Source organism: Diceros bicornis, chromosome 28, assembly GCF_020826845.1.
Source record: "Diceros bicornis minor isolate mBicDic1 chromosome 28, mDicBic1.mat.cur, whole genome shotgun sequence".
Classification (NCBI taxonomy): Eukaryota; Metazoa; Chordata; class Mammalia; order Perissodactyla; family Rhinocerotidae; genus Diceros; species Diceros bicornis.
Window position 1 is genome coordinate 31,627,147 of NC_080767.1, and position 19,141 is coordinate 31,646,287.

Below are 19,141 nucleotides of genomic sequence, written 5' to 3' on the forward strand. Positions count from 1 at the left end.
GATATAACCTTTATTCTGTTAATATGGTGGACTACTACTGACTGATTTTCAAATGCTAAGCCAATCTTACATTCCTGAGATAAACCCTATTTGGACATGATGTTATTATACTATATATTATACTATATATATATTCATGGTTTTGCTAACTTCTTAGGGATTTTTGCACCTATATTCACAAGGGATATTGATCTGTAATTTTTTTTTTTTTGGTAATGTCATTTTCAGGTTTTGGTATGTTTATATTGGTCTAATAAAACCAGTTAGGAAGTTCCCTCCTCCTCCATTTTCTGAAAAAGCTTCTGTAAAATTGGCATTATTTCTTCTTTAAATATAGAATTCACCTGTGAAACCATCTGAGCCTGGCGTTTTCTTTGTGTGAAGGTTTTCATAATGAATTCAATTTCTTCAGTAGATATAGGGCTATGTCAGGCTATACCAAGAAATAATTTATTGCCTCTCAAGTCCCAATTCACCCTTCTTGCTTTGCAATAATGAACAGAATTCCCTTAAGCATCTCTCTTTGGTAGTGAGCACAATAAAACGTTTTCTCAGTAGGGAGCACTGGAGGGGCACTGCAGGAGGAGGGGCTGTAGTCACTGATATGGCTGTAAGGACATCCAGTGGAGGTCTTCCCCAGCCATGGGCCCAGCACATGTGGTCCCTTGATGACCTTGCAACCTTAGTCTGGCCTAGCAATAATTTTCTCGTGGCCCTCTCAACACAGAAATTGGTGCCCTGAGGCCTCCTGCCTCCACCAGCTTCGCATTGGTACCCAAAGGCTTCCTGTCTGCCCTGGTGCCAGTTCCCTCCACAGGCTCCTGTGCAGCTCGTCTGTGGCCTATAGACTTGCTTTCTGCTCACCAGCGGCCAGTTCCAGCATGGGCACACCCACAAACTTCTCTGCGTCCAGTGGGCTGAACTTCACCTTCTCCAGTGAGGTCTGAACCCAGTCTTGGTAAGGGGACCCCTTTCCAAGTTTGTCCTTCCTTAGGTACTCTCCCTAAGCCATAGGGTACCATATGGAATTTCCCTTTATCTTAAAAGTCATTCATTTATTAGATTTTAATAATTCTTTATATTAAACTTCCCCTGTATGATTTCCATTTCCTGATTGGAGATAAAGAAGTCACTAAGTCCAGTCCACACTCAGGAGGAGGGGATTACACAAGGACAAGAATAACAGGAGTCAGCAGTCTCTGGCTATATCAGTCCCTGAGTGTGGTCTGGACCTAGTGACTCGCTTCTAAGGAATAATGACAAATATGATGGGATGTTGCTTCCAAAATTAGGTTATAAAAGACTGTGACTTTACAGTTCTCTCTCTCTCTTGAACTGGCCCCAGCCCCCTTCAGTCTCAAGCTTTTCTTGCCTGCTGCTTGGATGAGCCAAGCTACCATACTGATTGTGAGCTGCCCTTTAGAGAGTCTTATGTGGCAAGGAACTGAGGGCAGACTTCAGCCAACGAAAAACTGAGGCCCTCATTGCAACAGTTCAGGAGGAACTGAAATCCTGCCAACAATCAGGGTAGTGATCTTGGAAGCAGGCTGTTCCCCGGGTGAACTGAGATGACTACAGCACCAGCCAACATCTAGATTGCAGTCTGTGACAGACTTGAAACAGAGGACCCATCTAAGTCAGATGCAGATTCCTGACCAACAGAAACTGTGAAATAATAAATGTGTTAAGTCACTAAGCTTTGGAGTAATTTCTTATGTGACAATAGACAACTAATACAAGAATTATTCCAATTTTCCTTTTCATCTTGTATCTGTTTTGGTAAATTGTATTTTGAAGGGATTTGTCCTTTGTGGGGGGGGCAGGAAGATCAGCTCTGAAGTAACACCTGTCACCTCCTTTTCTTGCTTGAGGAAGATTGGCCTCGAGCTAACGTTTGTGCCAATCTACCCCTATGTCGTATGTGGGTCGCCACCACAGCATGGCTTGATGAGTGGTGTAGGTCTGTGCCTGGGAGCCGAAGCTGCGAACCCCAGGCCGCTGAAGCAAAGCATGCCGAACTTAACCAATACGCCACCAGGATGGCCCCAAGGGATTTGTCCATTTTTAAGTTAAGACCTTATAGTCTAATTTGTTCATTTCCTTCAGAGGTCAAAGTACACCAATTTATTTGTTCAAAAAATACTTCAGAGGGCCGGCCTGGTGGCGTAGCTAAGTGCGTGCACTCCACTTTGGTGGCCCGGGGTTCACAGGTTCAGATCCTGGGCACACACTGATGCACTGCTTATCAAGCCATGCTGTGGCGGTGTCCCATATAAAGTAGAGGAAGATGGGCACAGATGTTAGCCGAGGGCCGATCTTCCTTGGCAAAAAAGAGGAGGATTGGCAACAGATGTTAGCTCAGGGCTGATCTTCCTCACACACACATGAAAAATACTTCAAAAACGAAAAACTTATGTCCACACAAAAACATGTATACAAATGTTCATAGCAGTTTTATTTGTAATAGCCAAAAATTTGAAACAATCCACATGCTCTTCAATGGGTGAATGTTTAAACAAAATGTGGTACATCCATACCATGGTATACTACTCAGCAACCAAAATGAAGAAATTATTAATACATGTAACAATTTGGATGGATCTCAAGGGAGTTATGCTGCATGAAAAAAGCCAATCTCAAAAGATTACATTCTGTATAATTTCATTTATACATCCTCAAAATGACAAAATTATAGAGATGGAGAACAGATTAGTGGTTGCCAGGAGTTAGGGATGGGAGAATGGGGGTAAGGGAGGGGAATGGATGTGAATACAAACGAGAAGCTCGAGGGATCACTGAGGTGATGGAACAATTCTGTTATCTTTTTTTTCAGTTCTGTTATCTTGAGAACAGTGGTGGTTCCACAAATCTACATGTGCTAAAATTGCATAGAACTACACACACACACACACAGGCAAATGAGTGCATGTGAAGCCAGTGAAATGTGAATAAGGTCTGCAGATTGTTACTAATGTCAATTTTCTGGTTCTGATATTATACTATAGTTATATAAGATGCTACATCGGGGAAACTGTGTAAAGGATACCTGGGTCCTCTCTATTATTTTTGCAACTTCCTGTGACTCCATAATTATTTCAGAAGATAAAGTTAAAAAATTCTTTAGTTGATCTGTTTCTTGGGTTAAAATACCTATTCTAAATAGCACCTCCCTCCCCCACTATTATTCTTCATGCAGTTCTCACTGAGGTTGACTTTTGAGTAAACACCTGAAGAAAGTGAGAGATCTAGTCATGAAGATATCCGATGGGGGTGGGGGAAGCCTTCTATCCTTACAGCAAGTGTAAAGGCCCTGCGATGGGAGTGTGCCCGGCCTGGTGGAGAACACCAGAGCTGCCAGTGTGGCTGGAGCACAGGGAGTTTCAAAGAAAAGACTTTGGGCTTTCACTCAGAGTGAGATGAGAAGCATTTGAAGGGTTTTGAGCACAGGAGTGAAATGCTCAGACTTAACATTTTAATGAGCTCATTCGAGCTGCTGTGATGAGAATAAGCTGAACGGAGGCGAGGGCAGAAGCAGGGAGAACAGGAGGCTATTACAATTCAGGAGAGAGAGAGAGTTGTGGGTTGTACCTAGGTGGTGAGAAGTAGTCAAATTCTGAATATATTTTGAAGGTAGAGCTGACAGGATTTGCTGCTGGACTAGGTGCGAGTGAGAGTAGCCAAGGGCGGAAGTAACTGAAATGAGGAAGACTGAAAGGGTAGTTTGGGGAGACACCAGAAACTCAGATTTGGATATGTTAAGTTTGAGGTGTTTATTAGAGAACCAAATGGAGATGTTTGGTAGACTGGCTTATCTAAAACTGTCCACAGTGCTGAGAATTACCACTCCCACCTTATAAAATCTCATCATCTGGCATTATATTTGTTCTGGTTGTATTACTCCTCATTATCTAAATTCACCTTTTATTTATTTCTTGTCTGTCTCTCCAACTGTAAGTTTCATGAAGTTAGGGGACTAGTTCACTCCTGTATCCCTAATGGCTGGGACACAGATTCTCAAAAAAATATTTGTTGAATGAGTCTGAAAAGACCATATGGGCCTGAACATTTGATGATGGATGTCATCTAGTGCACCTGGGCTAAGACAGGCCCCCAACCCATTTTCACTCATTATGGCACTGATTCCCAAACTTTTCTGCACATTGGAAGCACATGGGGAGCTTCAAAAGTACTGATGCCTTGGTCCCACCCTCAGCGATTGTGAGTTAATCAGTCTGGAGTGTTATCTGGGCTTTAGGATTTTTAAAATATCCCTAGGTGATTGCAATGTGCAGGTGAGTTTGGAACTACCACACCATGGAGTTTTCAATTACAAAGAATCTAAGTGCATGATAATTATTTCAATAGGTATTAACTATAAAGGGAATAAAATCTTCCTGGAATTTCATTTCCTTTGTTAAGTTTCTTCTCCTTTGCCTGGATCAACTATCCATGGTTTTTCCTCTTCTTCCTGATCTCAGTAGTCACTCCAGGGCTTATACAAGATTACATGTTTCACAAATGTCGGTCTGTTGCCGGCAAGAAGGTCTGGGATTCTAAACCAAATTTAATTCACTATAATGTGTAGGTGTCTAATACATTCCCTCTACAACAAATCTCGTCAATTGCTCTCTCCTACGTGTCAAATTCATCTTTTCCCGGCATCTCCACTTCGCCATGCTCTAAACACTGCTTACCTAGATTGTCGACCTGGCCTCCCTGTTGGTCTATCTCCAGCTTCACCTCACTCTACTGCCAAAGTGATCTTGCTAAAACCCCAAATTGTTTGGGTCATCTAACTTCCAAGACTCCCTAATGGTCTCTTCAGTATGGTATTCAATGTCCTTCACAGAGGTCCCTACCTCATTTAGCTGTGTAAACTTAGGCAAATTTTTTACAGTCTCTACCTCAGTTTTCTCATCTGTAAAATGGTGACAATAACGGTCCTAGATTACAATATACCTACAGCATTTAAAACTGTGTCTGGAACATATTAAGTGCTCTAAGAGTTAGTTAAGCTATTTCTTAAACACTCTTTCCACTGTTAACACTTATGGCTAAAATAGGTTCCATCCACCACCATCACCACCTTTGGGAGGTAGAACAAGGACAGACTTCAATCAGAATTCTGACTCCACTACTTTCTAGTTACAAGGTCTTGAGGAAGTTACTTAACATCTCAAATATAAAATAGGGACCATAATATCTATTATTATGAAGGACTATTAAGATAGAGTGGGTTGTTCTGAAGGTAGAGTAAGTGCTCAGGGTGTTTTCTCCCCTTATCTCTCCTTGGTGAAATGTTATTCAGCCTACAAAGTCTAGCCTGAGGTCATTTCTCAAAGTACCTCCTCTGGCTCGCCACCTCTACCATCCACCTCATAATCTCACTTTTGGAGTTTCCACACACCCTACGTCAGAACATAGCTCCCTGAGCTAGTTATTCAGATTTGTCTTTCCCATTTTCCACACTGTTAGCTTCTAGAGAAAGGGCTTATGTTTCATTGACCTTTAACCTTAATGACCAGTACAGACAGGGCTTTAAAATATATCAGCTGAGTGAATGTACAGACTACTCAAGGTCCAGTGAAAATGATATCTAGATCCACTCAGGGCATTCTCTGTTCATATTCTGAGGTTCCACAGAACTGTCTTCATACTTCTATAATACACTGCTTTGTATTATTTACGTATTTGTCCTATTTTCTCCACTAGACTGTGAACTGCTAGTATTATCTGTCTTCATCTCCCATATAAAAGTACTCTATATTGAACAAATGAAGTGACTCATCAAATTAACAAGTATTTCATCCTCCCTAGTCCATTAATTTCTTTCAGATCCTTCCCAATGAAGTATGCATGAGGCAGGTGATTTCTTTAAATCTCAACTTAAGGAGTATTCTGGTAGCTTAATTAAGCCAAAAAATATACCAAGGAAATCAAGATAACTAAAATGCACCATAAACTTAATATTGACAGTAACAAACAACTTTTAAGGTGGACAAATAATTTTATTTTGTGCATGCAAATACATGTCAAGTACTGCAAACTTTTTCCATCAATTTTCTCTCAAACACTGAAAATCATGATGCTCTATTCTGTGAACAGCCAAAGCTAATATCTCTTCACTTCAGTGCTACAGCAAAAACACACAGAATTCACTCTTTGCTATTCACTATCATCACAACCCTCATTGTTCCATCTCTGCCCTCCCCCCAGATACAGGCCTTATAATCCTAGCCTTCCCCCATTTAATCCTATTCCTATAGCACAAAGGGAAACAATACAATTTGGAAATTCAAATTGAAATAAATGGAATAGAATTTATTCCCATATATATTCCCCATTTCATTGTACAGAATTATTTTAAATTATAGTTTTAAATAGAAGCTGAGTATATGCCTTAAAAATGAGCATTAAATCCATCTTAGAGATGGTGCCTGCTTTTTACATGATGGGTGTACACCATCTTTAATTTCATTTACATTTCAATCGAACAATAGATTTGCAAAGAAAATGTCTAATACAGACGTAAAAATATTCACACTAGAGCTTCACAATCGGTTGTACAATTGACAAACAGGCCTCTTTTCCCAAACTTTCCAGCTAAGCAAATTTATAAAATGTAATCAATGCAACAAGAAAAACATTTCTCTTTCACTTCCAGGGAAAAGAATATGCAATAAACAGTATAAATGCAGACAGCAGTTGCTGCAAGCTAACCACGATACTCCCAAGTGGCTGTACAGTGGATATGTGCAGTACAAATAAAAGCCACATGTGTTGTATCACAACTACAGTATAATTGTTTGCCCAGCTAAGAGAATGCATGCACTTCCATGCCTTGGGTTATAAAGTGAGGCCTAATTCTTGACAGATTGATGGAATATATGCAAATGACCTTGGCTTTTGGCAGTACTAAGTGCAGCCAGTGTCTATGTTCCACTGGTTTGAGGATATTTTTAAATTTTTATTTAAAAAAAGAAAAAACTGCCAATTTTGGACTTGGGGGAATAACTGCTCTTGGAGTAGAAATAAGACTCCACTCAAATGTGGGGTGTTCTGATCAGTGGCCTTGACTCCTTGTATTCCCTTGCCAGCAAAGGGATACAAAGAAATCGTTAGTATAAAGGAGTAACAAGCAAATTTATTCAATTTATCCAGAAAATGGGATACTCCTTGAGCATGTTCATTTGTGGTCTGCTTGCAGAAGGGGTTCTTATGTAAGAGTTACAGTAAGTGATCCCATCAACACTCTTCATTCACTAAAACACAAGAAAAGTTCTTCCAGGAAACTAATACATACAACGCAACTTTTCCCTTTAATGATTAGTTACCAATACTGGTGACAGTCTGCTCAGAAAATGGCTCAAAAGAAGCTAGGGAAGAAATACTCAAAAGTTGAAATCACATGCTGAATCTGATCATTAAAAATCCCACCCCTGTTAACAAGACAACATGGGCTTTAACATCTAAAATGCAAAAGCAAGCTAGATGGTTTTTAAAACAATGTTTCCAAATGTTTAAACGATCCCATTTTAAATTCCTACACTGCTGTGCATCCCGTAATTTTCTCAAAGGAGCATATAAAATTGGGATGTACTTTACATACTTAGCATCAACTTGGAATTTGAGTGAAAGTGACTAGATCCATACAAATGGAAAATTTTAGTTCTAGTATAGGAGGTTTCTTTTACTATTCTTTTATGAGAGTAAATAGCTACTAAGAAAAAAATCAGTGTCACTGGCCCAATGAAGTCCCTTCTCTTGAAAATTACAATGCACAACTTTCATGCATGACACTGCTTTATCAGATAGTACTGAAAGTAAGTCATGGCAGCAAAGGCAAGGGAATCTGCTTTGTTCAGGTACCAACTAGATGAAATACATATGTAACTTTCTCAGAATTTAGAAAATGAAATGAGACCACAAAAGAGAAGTACTGGTGCTACCTTCACAGTATCTAAATGAGGCACATGGACTTCACAATAGGACTTAGAAATTGAAAAACAAAAACATAAAAAGTGGGGAAAAAACACACAAAGAACAAAAACCCACCGTTTCCCCACTTGCTAGACCTCAGACTACCTTTTCCTAATTAGACAATAGGCAACATACGCAGTTTAGTTATTACCAACATTACAAATTTCCTCTTCTACTGCTTTATATCCTTTGGTTTCAAACATAAGTACATCATAACATGTTGGTAAACAGGTCAAATGACACAGAATGCTCCCAATTTTAAAAAGTCACATCTTAGGTCTGATTTGTAATTTTTTCCTCTATGACATCAGTAGGTACCATTTTGAAGAAGGAACAGATAAACTGCTCTTTCCTCTGAAGTGGCAGAAAACCAATGTCTTTACTTCACATTAAACCCACTCTGAGAAACAGAAGATGGCCACCACATAAAGGATGCAATACAGAATAATCCCAATACAGAAACAATTCCTATGTTGTTAGTGAGAAAAAGAGTAAGTTTTTAACAGGGAGTTATTGTTTTATGGGATCACCTGCTGCAAGACGAGCATTATTTTAATATAAATGTTCTGAGACATATCAATAAGGTCGGCAGGTATATACATACACTGATGCAAATGTAATTTCACTGGACAAGTAGGCAAACACCTAAGCAGTTTATCCCAACCCCCTCCAACAGAGCACAACCAAGTTTCAAAATTTCAATTTTAAAATTAAAAAGATAAGGTTAAATACACAAGATCAATTTATGTAGTATATATTCACCCTCAGAACGTGCTGAAGATGTTTTGCGTAGTTCTGTTGCACAGAGGGTTCTTTCCCTGAGGGCACATAAGGAGCTCTCGAACTGTTAATAGGTCTCTATTTTGTAACAAAATAGCAATTTTAAAATCTTAAAAAAAAATACATTACCTTCAACATGGAAGATCTCACTATTTAAATATCCATGAAATAGACATACTGGTTTGCATATCCTTTTTGGAAATACAAACAGCAAATAAAGTACATTGGAAGCATTTCAAATGTAATAAGCGCGTATTTATAGAAATGTTTTGATATAAATTATATAACAATCATGTTCCTGTAATATCCTAGGCTAATTTATAATGTCAGAAATAAGTTAATGTAACATGGTTTAAAACTCTTGTTCCTATTCATTTCAGGTTACAGAGTGAAATAAATAAAATGTCTTTGTAGGGATAGGGAGCACTGGCCATGGCAAAAAGGTACAGTACTAACCGAAGGAAACTAAGTCAAGGCTACTGTGCTGTTATGCTACAAACAAACATCTTCATACATCTGAGTATTAAATAAATGTGTAAGATCTTCCATACTGACACCAGAATATCAAAACTACCCCTTTGTTTCTCAGGTATATTTACAACTTATCAGTCACCTTATGAGCATGTTCATTAAGACAGGTATCAAACACCAGTATTTACTCATTCTGATCAAGAAATTTCAGGGAAATGTCAACCCTCCCGCCCCTGGAAATGTGCACAAAACTTTTTATCAAAATCTTATCTGATACAATGCTGTGGTTTTGTAAAACAACTAAATAGCTCAGACGACCAATAACATGATCCTGTTTAAGCATCTTGCTAGCAGGAAAAGCCCTTACATACAGTACACCTGGTGAAAGATCAGCTTGGCTTAAAATATTCCAGTACAATTTTCAGAGTAAACAACTTCACAGAAGTTAATTAAAAAAATAATAATAAAAGTCAAACCAATCTTAAAGAAATGGGGGAAAAACAAAGAGACAAACTATAGGTAAGATTACCAGGAAGGAATGCCCAGCTTTTGTTTTCAAAGGTTGACTGAAACTTAGGTTTCTATAAAATATCTCCCACAGATGTGGGGCATGGCTGGTTGAACATACTGCATACTTTCAGATGCCAAGTCAAAACACTTTTCAGTCACATTTTAGCAGGGCAGAAATTATTCATGTTTTTAAGTATGAATACAGGTTAGCCAATGTTCTCTTATTACATGGTTCATAGTCTTATCAACCTAACAGTCAGAAAACAAGGAAAATTAAACCCCAACATGAAGTAACAATAAACAATATTTAACCAAGATAATGCAATGAACATCCAAATTAATTAGTTTAAATTAAAAACCCAGCAATACCATCTTGTTAGTCAGTGCAAACGCTACATACAGGGTTTTCTCAAGAAAGCTGAAAGCACCTGATTCTTTTGCCAAGTCATCAGATTCAATAATGTACAGGCTTAAATCTGCATTTTAAAAAACTGCCATTACATTAGTGCATAATTTATCAAAATTGTAAAAACGATTCTGCATAACTTAGGAGAATTTAATATCTAGTACATCAGCTGAAAGACTTAGGCACTTGGTTATATATTTAATTACTTACTTCAACAAGTAGCCTGTGTATAAATATTAACAAAGCAGAAACTATTCTTGAAAAATGGAAAATTAAAAAAAATTTAAATGTTACAGATAAAAGCACTGCACCAACACTCCTACATATAATGCAGTAAAGAAAGCTAGTATATAACCCTGTAAAATTCTATGGTAAGAACATCTAACTCCACTCTTCAAAGTAAAAAAAAAAAAAAAGAAAAAAGAAAAAAAAAATCCATGCAAAGTTCCATGAAAAAGATAAATAAAGCAGCTGGAATGAGATGGAAATTTCTCTCAGTGAAACAAAAAATAGAAATAAATAAGTTAATTAAAGTCTACTTTCACTAGATGTATCATTGTAGGATCCTGCTAGTTTAATAACTGAGTTGTTAATTTTCTATAGAAGCCATTTAAAATAGGAAATGGCTCAGTTACTGCACCGGATTGCTACAAACTCATAAAAAGCTGCTTGAAGCTTAAGTTAAATGTCCAAATTCCAATCACTTCTGGAAAGTGAACGTGTTACCCTAGTAAAGTAAATTTTCTTTTTTTTCATAATGCTAATGCAAGAGGGCTTGAAGTATCAAAGAGTCCACAGGAAATGGATGCCCCCAGTAATATCTTTTTTTTTAAAAAAAATATACATTATATAATATATATTATATATATAAAAAGCTAGTGTAAATGCTTCCATGGTATGGTCACAAATTTGAAAGATGAACCTCCTTTCAGCTGTTAACCATCTTCCCATTTGCAACAGGTTTTAAAAAGTCGTTTTTATCTTCAGACATAACATGAGTTTTCAGAATGAGGTTGCCAACACTGACAGATGTGGTGATGGGGAGGCAACTTGCATTGCTAATGGACACTGGGAGTGGCTGGCTAAAGCAAGAAGTTACTGGCAGAACTGCTTTTTGCTCCTCCCTGAGAGAGAAAATAAATGACATTGAAAACAAATTAGCTTTAAGTGAAAACTTGTAAGAGTAACCAAACATGCTTAATAAAAGTTGTAACAAACTTTAAAAGCTCCTAGCAAAGGTATGTCTTTATCACTAAAAAGTATCAGAGGTCACTAAAAAAGTCCCATTTTCCAAAAATTCTAATAAAAAATTAAAATACTGCGTAATTTAAGGCCAATAAACTATCACGTTCAAGATGAGACAATATGTTTGGGAGTAATTATGCAAAATAGCAATATTAAAGCCAACAAAATCTTAACATCATTTTTAAAAAGGGAAACCCTTAATCTAGGTTTTAATTCTCCATTTTGTAGTCTAGAAGTTTGGCTACCAGATTGAAGAAGTATAAGCTGATGCTGGAGCAAAAAGACTAACTTTTATCCCAACAAAAAACAAGTTTCAGGCTACTACAATGGATTACTTTGTTAGTTCAAGCTTACCTCTTCTCTCCTAAAAATCCAGACTGACCAAATCACTGCCCTATTACATAAGGCCTTCCCTTCATAGGATAAAGCCCAAAATGAATTTAACACTGCATCTATTTCTCTTTAAGTATTCATGCCCTATGCCCACTGGTTATGAATCTTCTAACACTCACAGAATCACATGGTCTTCACCTAAACTCTGTCTCTTCTGCTCCAGGGCCTCCTTTTGGTGCTGTTGGACTGGATGGCCATTTTCCACTGCTGTTCCATTCAGCAATGGATCATTTTGAGAACTGATACCAAGCTGTATGTCTAGGATCTCCTAAGAAAATAAAATGTTAATCCTTCAGTATGAAAGTATTTTATATTTTAATTTCCAATGGAATAAAGCCTCCTAAATGTCTAATTGTGGTACTTACTTCAATTTGTTCACCTTGTCCATCAGGTTCATCAGTATCGAGTGCTGAAAGCTCTAACTCAATATCCCTATCAGGCTTAGTATCGGTTGCATCTTCTGTATAATCACTCTGTAATTAAGAAAAATACTGATTTTATACCTGTGGAAACTGGGGCTTCCCTTTTAAATAAAATTGGGAATCCCAATGATTGATGTAAAGAACTATTTAAGAAATCTGGGGCCACAATTTTATTTCTACTTTAAGTTTTGAAAGCAATCATCCATCTGAAAAAGGCACACTAAAATGCATTAAATAATGGCATGAACCAACGCATAGCAACAACAAACAACAAACACATTAAGCATGAAGCTGAGAGGTCCATTTTCTTTACCTCTCCATTTCTCAGTTCAATTTCCTTGCTCAGAAGATTTAAGGTAAGGTGACGGCCTTCATCCAAGGAATTCCATTTCTGTTGCATGGCCAGAGCATTGGCCTCCCTCTGAAGAAGCAATGAGTTACTCTTGGCCTATAGAAAAAAAAAAAAAAGGTTAAGTTAGCTTCCAACCATAGCTTTCAACTACCATTCTATTTTTAAAAAATTCAGAGCGAAGTGACACAGAGCCCACCTGCTGAAGTTCAATGCTCAAAAGGTCTCCAGTACTGGAATGCTTTCTATGACCAGATAAATCAGTAACGATGAATCTGTCCCTTTAAAGAGAAATAGGTTTACTGTAATAAAAAGTGAAATAAATGAAGCAACTAAAGAAGTAATGACTATATCCTATATATGTTCTATGTAATAGATCAACCCTGAAAGTTTCAGTCATCATTTCAAATGTACAAGTAAAATTTTTTTCAGAAATTTTACAGCTAAAACTAGTAAAGCACATTTCACAAATAATTGGGGGTAGAATTTGTACTCTGAGGATACATACAAGTCTGAGAATAGAGAATCCCAAAGAATTAAGAGTAATGTTACCGTTCAATATAGTGTGCTGACGATGTGGCCTCGTTACCATATGAACTCCACCTTGAATCAACAGCATTGACATAAGGGACATAATCTAAAGAAATGTAAAAAGAAACAAACGATCAGAAAAGTGAAAAATCAGTATATAGATGTAAATGTATACTTTTAAAAAAGATCCATATTTTATCCAACTAGCCATGTTCTCCTGGCTAAACTATTTAATTCTGAGTTTACTGCGGTTGTTAAATGGAGGGATATGTTCTGTACCTCACAAAGCAAGGATTATAAAGCACAGTGCTAGAACATGTAAGGTGAGGTATTAGTTAAATGGATTTACCTGATACGCTGATGGGCTTAGTTGCACTTCCTTGGGAAGCAGTGGCCTGGACAGGATCCGTGGTATGGTAACCTGTACGGGAAGATCTGGAAATTGCACCCCATTTTGAGATGATAGGTCCATCACTAAAAGGAATTATTGGGTCTTCTTCTTTCGTCCTTCTCTGAGTTTCAAATAAATGCACTCTTCTCTTAACATCTCCACTGTCCAGGTCCTGCATAAACCAAAGAAAATCAATAAAAGAACTGCTGGCAATTACTTCAGCTAGTAATACAAGTACATGCTTTCAAAAGACATATGTAATTAAGTTTCTGGTAAATATAACACTAGTTGTAGATCTCAAAAATAATCCAACATCTATTTTAAACCACAAAACTATGCTCAAATAATTTAAACATTGAATGTAACTTATTTCAGACTTACCTAAATATAACTTTGCTGCTTACAAATGAGTTATATAGCAACAATATGAAGATAAAAGCATTCAATCATTCTAAAACTTGAGTCAACATGCATGACATCCCTCCACCCCCCAAATCATACCATTAACACAGCATTTGAATTAGCAATTACATCTCTGGGCTCTGAATCGATGGCATTTATACAGGATCCTATGGTGCCACAAGACCAGGGAGAATAATGGGAAAGATGATCTTCTTCAAATTTTGTACCACTCACACTTTCAGAGAACTGATTTAGGGAAAAAAAGGCATAGCCAAATCAGTGAGAAACATAAGTTTACAAACTTATAACTAATATAAAGTCACTATCATAGAATACACAGGGCTTCATAGGGAATAATTAAACCTTCCATAACCAACATAAAAAACTGCCGTAAGTAACAAATAGTATACTATTTGTATTTATATTATTTATTAATAAAAATAAATGCCTTCTCTTTTTACTTTGTCATTTAAGTGCTTATAAGAAACCCGACTGATACCATCAAACTAAGTATTTACAGCATGCCTATAACATGGTATGAAGTGCTCAAAAAAAATGAACAAAAGTAGAAGAAAGCAGACACACACAAACACATACACAGAGATCACAGTCCACATCCTAAAGTAGTTTATAATTTTCTTGAGAAAAGAACAAGAACATGTGTAAATAAGGGAACATAACTGATAAACCATGCAGTATTAAATAAAGAACAAAAAGAATTCAGGGGCCGGCCCAGTGTGTAGTGGTTAAGTTTGTGTACTCCGCTTCAGCAGGCCGGGGTTCACGGGTTCAGATCCCCGGTGCAGACCTACGCACCACTCATCAAGCCATGCTGTGGCAGCATAGTGCGTACAAAATTAGAGGGAGATGGGCACAGATGTTAGCTCAGGGCTAATCTTCCTCAGCAAAAAGAGGAAGATTGGCAGTGGATGTTAGCTCAGGGCCAATCTTCCTCACGAAACAAAAAAAAAGAGAAGAAGAAGAATTCAAAGAAGGTTCTGGAACTAGAAGGGGAAGTGGATAAATTTTAAAGGGACGGTGAGTAATAGGACCAGAATACTAAAGTTGTAAGAATCATTAAATCTCATTTAGTAATTACACAGGGAAACTAAAGGCCAAAAAGGTTAAATTACTTATCCCAAGTTATATCACTAATAGCAGATCTGAGTCTCAGGGAAATACTTATTGTCTAAGGCATAGTATAAAAAAAGGTAAACATATTTTTCTATTAAGCAAGTGGCAACTCTATCACTCTGTTGTCAAGATGTTTAGCTGCTTTGAAGAAGGCTGTTTGATGAGACAAATTTGGATCTAGTTTAAAAATTCAATGGTTTATTGAAATATTTATGGATGAAAAAAATACGATGTCTAGGATTACTTCAAAATAATCCATTAGGAAGAATGGGAACAAATGAAACAAGACTGGCTGAGCTGATATTTGTGGAAGCTGTGTGATGGGTATATGGGGTTTTTTACACTCTTCTCTCCACTATTATATATGTTTAAAATTTTTCATAATGAAAAAGTTTAAAAAATTTTTTTATATTACTACCTCTAGGAATGAGGAATAAACCCAAAAAATTAATGGTCTGCTCTAAATATAACAGTACTGAAAACACCAGGGTACACTGAAACGATCCTGGTACAAAAATTTGTTTTGTAATAACAAGAACAATAATTAACAGTGATGTAAAACACCATGAATAATACAGTAGGAATTTCTGCACCTCTTGTGAAGTAGGGAAGAAATGCCTCAGACACACCAAGATTCAAATCCCAGCTACTTACAGGCTGAATTTACTACTTGAGCAAATTACTTAACTTCTCTGAGTAGGATTCCTACTGCAAAATACAGATAATATCTGTCCCCTAGGGTTTTTGTGAGAATTAAATAAAATAACATTATGTAAATGCTTAGTACAGTGCCTGGCACAAGTAAGTGCTCAATAAATGGTAGATATAAATCTTATTATTAATAAAAATCATAAAAATAATGAGAATTATACTGCCAGAAAGATTTTGAATTCTTGGTGGAAAAAGGACTGTGACTTAACGGTCTTCAGAGTGTCACAACGCCTAGCCATAGTGCTTACATTCTTGATGTTTATTGAACTAAACTCAACTGCACACCAAACCACTACAAAATATCCAACCTAGCTAACCCTGGTTTGAATGAGTGCTCTGAAGTCAGCTGTCTGACCTATCCCTGCAACATTAAGTGATTAAAACCTTTCTTACATCACTGCGGAAGTCTACACTGAATAGAGGAGAAGGTGGTGTTGGTGACTGTGTTGCCACAGGAAGAGCTGAAGAGACAAGAGGTGCTTTCTGAGTGTGGTACTGTGCCCACTGCTCTGGCTTTCTTCTCATCTGCTCCTCGCAACTGGTCTTCAAATGACCACAAGGTTCCTAAGGGGGGATAAAAGAAACAATCTTAATCATCTAGGGAGTGGTAAATAAATTTAACTATGCTCTGTGGAAATAATGTAAACATTTTATTATATTGTTGGGAGCAAAAAAAAAATACAGGAGGGAAGTCACCCTAGCCTATTCTCAACACACTTAAACGAAAGGGTTAATATTTAGTCAAGTGATGTTAAAAGTAAAATCCGAGCACTCACTTTTCCTGGTTAGGAAATTCATTTGTATATATGTGGGAATACTGAAAACAGGCCCTGTCCTTGTATTTTGAAGATTTCTTTTTACCTTCCCATCAGTTTCCTATCCAAACATAACATTTATTGAGCATTAATATGTATCAGGTCCAGTTCTAAGAGCTTTGTTTTTTCTGATTTAATCCTCACAACAGCCTTATGAGGTAGGTTCTACTATTATTTCCAACAAACAGATGAAAAAACTAACATAGAGAAGTCAAGTAACTTCCATAAGTCACACAATCAGTAAGTGGAGAAGCCAGTATATATATACCTGGGTGGTCTGATACCAGACATTGGGCTCGTAACCACTACACTACAGTAGCATTCCTATTTCCATCATTACTTACCCTTGGTAAAGGCACGGTTGTCCTTGGCTCACTTGGTGGCTGACAAGCCACTGAATAATACCCATCTAATGAGTTATATCTTTCTCGCAAAGACGTCTGATAGACAGATGAGTGCATAACATCCATTGGAGGTAAAGAATTGCTTCTAATAATGTCATCTCGTTGGTACATAGGTGGGCGCCAGATGCGCCTGCTGTCATACACAGGAGCATACATTCCAGAAGGTACTGGAGGAACTGGTCCATACGGCTGCGGAGGAGGAGGTTGGTAAGGAGAAGAATTCATTCGATCTCGAGGGGAAAATGTACTGTAATGATCGGCATATGGCATGGAAGCAGGTGGGAGGGAGGACTCTGGAACATTATTGGACCTCACAAAGCGAGGAACACAGGGAGCCACGCCAGCTGGTACCGTTGGAGGTGGTGGGTAGTATCCTTGAAAATTGGAAAGAGGAATATTTAATGTAATCTTAGTAAAATCCAACATTTTATAATGGTTTAAGTTTAAAGCAGCCTCTACTGTGGGAAAATAAACTTTGAACCTTACTTTAGTGACCTCCTCTTTAGAAAGAATCTACGTCGTTTAAGAAACCACTATATGAAAATCATTAACATTCAACGCTAACATTAGACTGCTCCTTAAAAACACATGACAGAGCTATTAACAGATGGCTGGTAAATTTCCTTCTAGTGAATCTATTGCTATAGGTTTTGGATTAAGTAATTAGTTACATCATTGGTTCTTAACCTTTTGGGGAGCAGAGGTTAAAGACCTCTTTCAAAATCTATGTAAGTTGTGTTTCGCCTGTTCAAAAGTATATATAAACCAAATATTTTGCATACTATTTCAGGGAATTTACAGAACTTCCTGAAGCTCATCCATAGAACTCTATATTTGATTCCTTGGAACGAGAACCTTTAAACCATTGGTGTGTAGAATTATAGATTCTTAGAACAGGAAGAAAACTTGCCGGTCATGTAGTCCAAAGGATTAATTTTTTAACTAATAGATATAAATCTACTTCTATCTATAGATAGATATAAATGATTCACTTATTTATCTAAGGGCAACAAATGTTTAATATTACAATTTCTTGTTTTCTTAGGATTGTCTAAAATTACTTACCTGTCTGTGGGTACTGTGGGACTTCAAAGGGTATCTGAGTCCTTGGATCTTGAAAATACTGAATGTTTTCAGAATGCTGAGGATATACTGGTACTCTAGTTATAAACGGGCTGGATTTTGGAGGCACAGAATTCAGCTCTGTTCCAACATTAGAGGGCCCAGCTGAGGTAGCCGCTACATTACTTACAGGAGTCTTGGGTGGAGAACCAATTTTACTAGAGAGAAAATTTAACAAAGGGCAAATGATAAATCACTGTCTTTGACTGTTAAGTTTTCCTCAGTAGGAATTTTTCATAAAATTATATAGTGAAGCCACTAATGGAAAACACTTGAGGTATTTCCATAGTGACAAATAAGGCAATGAATTTCATTGCCACCTTACACTGCTAATTCACAGGATCACAGTAACAGATCTCATATTCTGGTGAGAGCAAAAGGAAATGCAAACAAATCCCAGGCTCTAATGTGACCTACCAGTCCCTTTTTACTCATTCTTTAAACAAAGATTTTTCCTACTGGAAATTAAAAAAAAATTCTGTTCAAGAAGTTCTCAGTAGAAACAATATAGTCTACCAGTAGAATTCTTTGGGACAAAGAAGACAGACATGTAAAGGAAGAGTTGTTCTATTAAGAGTTAGATTAGCTGAAATAAAAACTACTTGAGGAAAGGCCATTTCGTTAACTGCTCTATACCCAGGACCTAAAAGAGGTCCTGGCACACAGGAGACACTCAGTAAATATTTGTTGGATAAACGAAATAGTTCCTGCCACACAGTAGGTACTCAGTGAGTATCTGTTGGATGAACGAAATGCCAATGAAATGGTTACTCATTAAATTGATGCAAAATACACAAACATCTCTTTTTTTTATACACAAAGGATTTTCTTTGTTGCGTTAGCAAGCAATCAGCTCTAGAGGATCTCATCCTGGCTTTCTCCTGTCCTTTTAAGGAGTCAAACTTTGGCAGAGCTTAGAAATGTGGTGACTTCAGAAAATGATCTTGTTGATGCTGCAATTCAATACGCTGCATCCCAACTAGATTAGAGGGTTTTTCTCAAACAAAAGAAGCCCTTTTAAAGCTAAAGTATAAATGACAAGGAGTATGGGCTGCCTTTAGGTCTAGCAGATTAG

At 37.3% G+C, this 19,141-nt stretch overlaps 1 protein-coding gene across 7 annotated transcripts in view; it reads right to left on the bottom strand.

Moving 5' to 3' along the window:
• Positions 1-2,415: 2,415 nt before the first annotated feature.
• Positions 2,416-19,141, bottom strand: part of RC3H2 (ring finger and CCCH-type domains 2) — a 56,230-nt gene continuing 39,504 nt past the window's right edge. For 2 of the 7 annotated variants that reach the window (XM_058523981.1, XM_058523979.1), the window contains exons 11-21: positions 18,010-18,224; positions 16,885-17,318; positions 16,119-16,289; positions 13,980-14,126; positions 13,437-13,650; positions 13,109-13,193; positions 12,756-12,837; positions 12,521-12,655; positions 12,151-12,258; positions 11,924-12,053; positions 11,155-11,271 (exon numbers count right to left, since the gene is read on the bottom strand). In XM_058523981.1, the coding sequence (XP_058379964.1) occupies positions 11,243-11,271; positions 11,924-12,053; positions 12,151-12,258; positions 12,521-12,655; positions 12,756-12,837; positions 13,109-13,193; positions 13,437-13,650; positions 13,980-14,126; positions 16,119-16,289; positions 16,885-17,318; positions 18,010-18,224 (1,750 nt within the window). In that variant the 3' untranslated portion in view covers positions 11,155-11,242. Of the gene's footprint in view, positions 11,272-11,904; positions 12,054-12,150; positions 12,259-12,520; positions 12,656-12,755; positions 12,838-13,108; positions 13,194-13,436; positions 13,651-13,979; positions 14,127-16,118; positions 16,290-16,884; positions 17,319-18,009; positions 18,225-19,141 lie in introns of all 7 variants that reach the window. The other 5 variants (XM_058523980.1, XM_058523978.1, XM_058523976.1 and 2 more) reach the window with 4 other exon arrangements.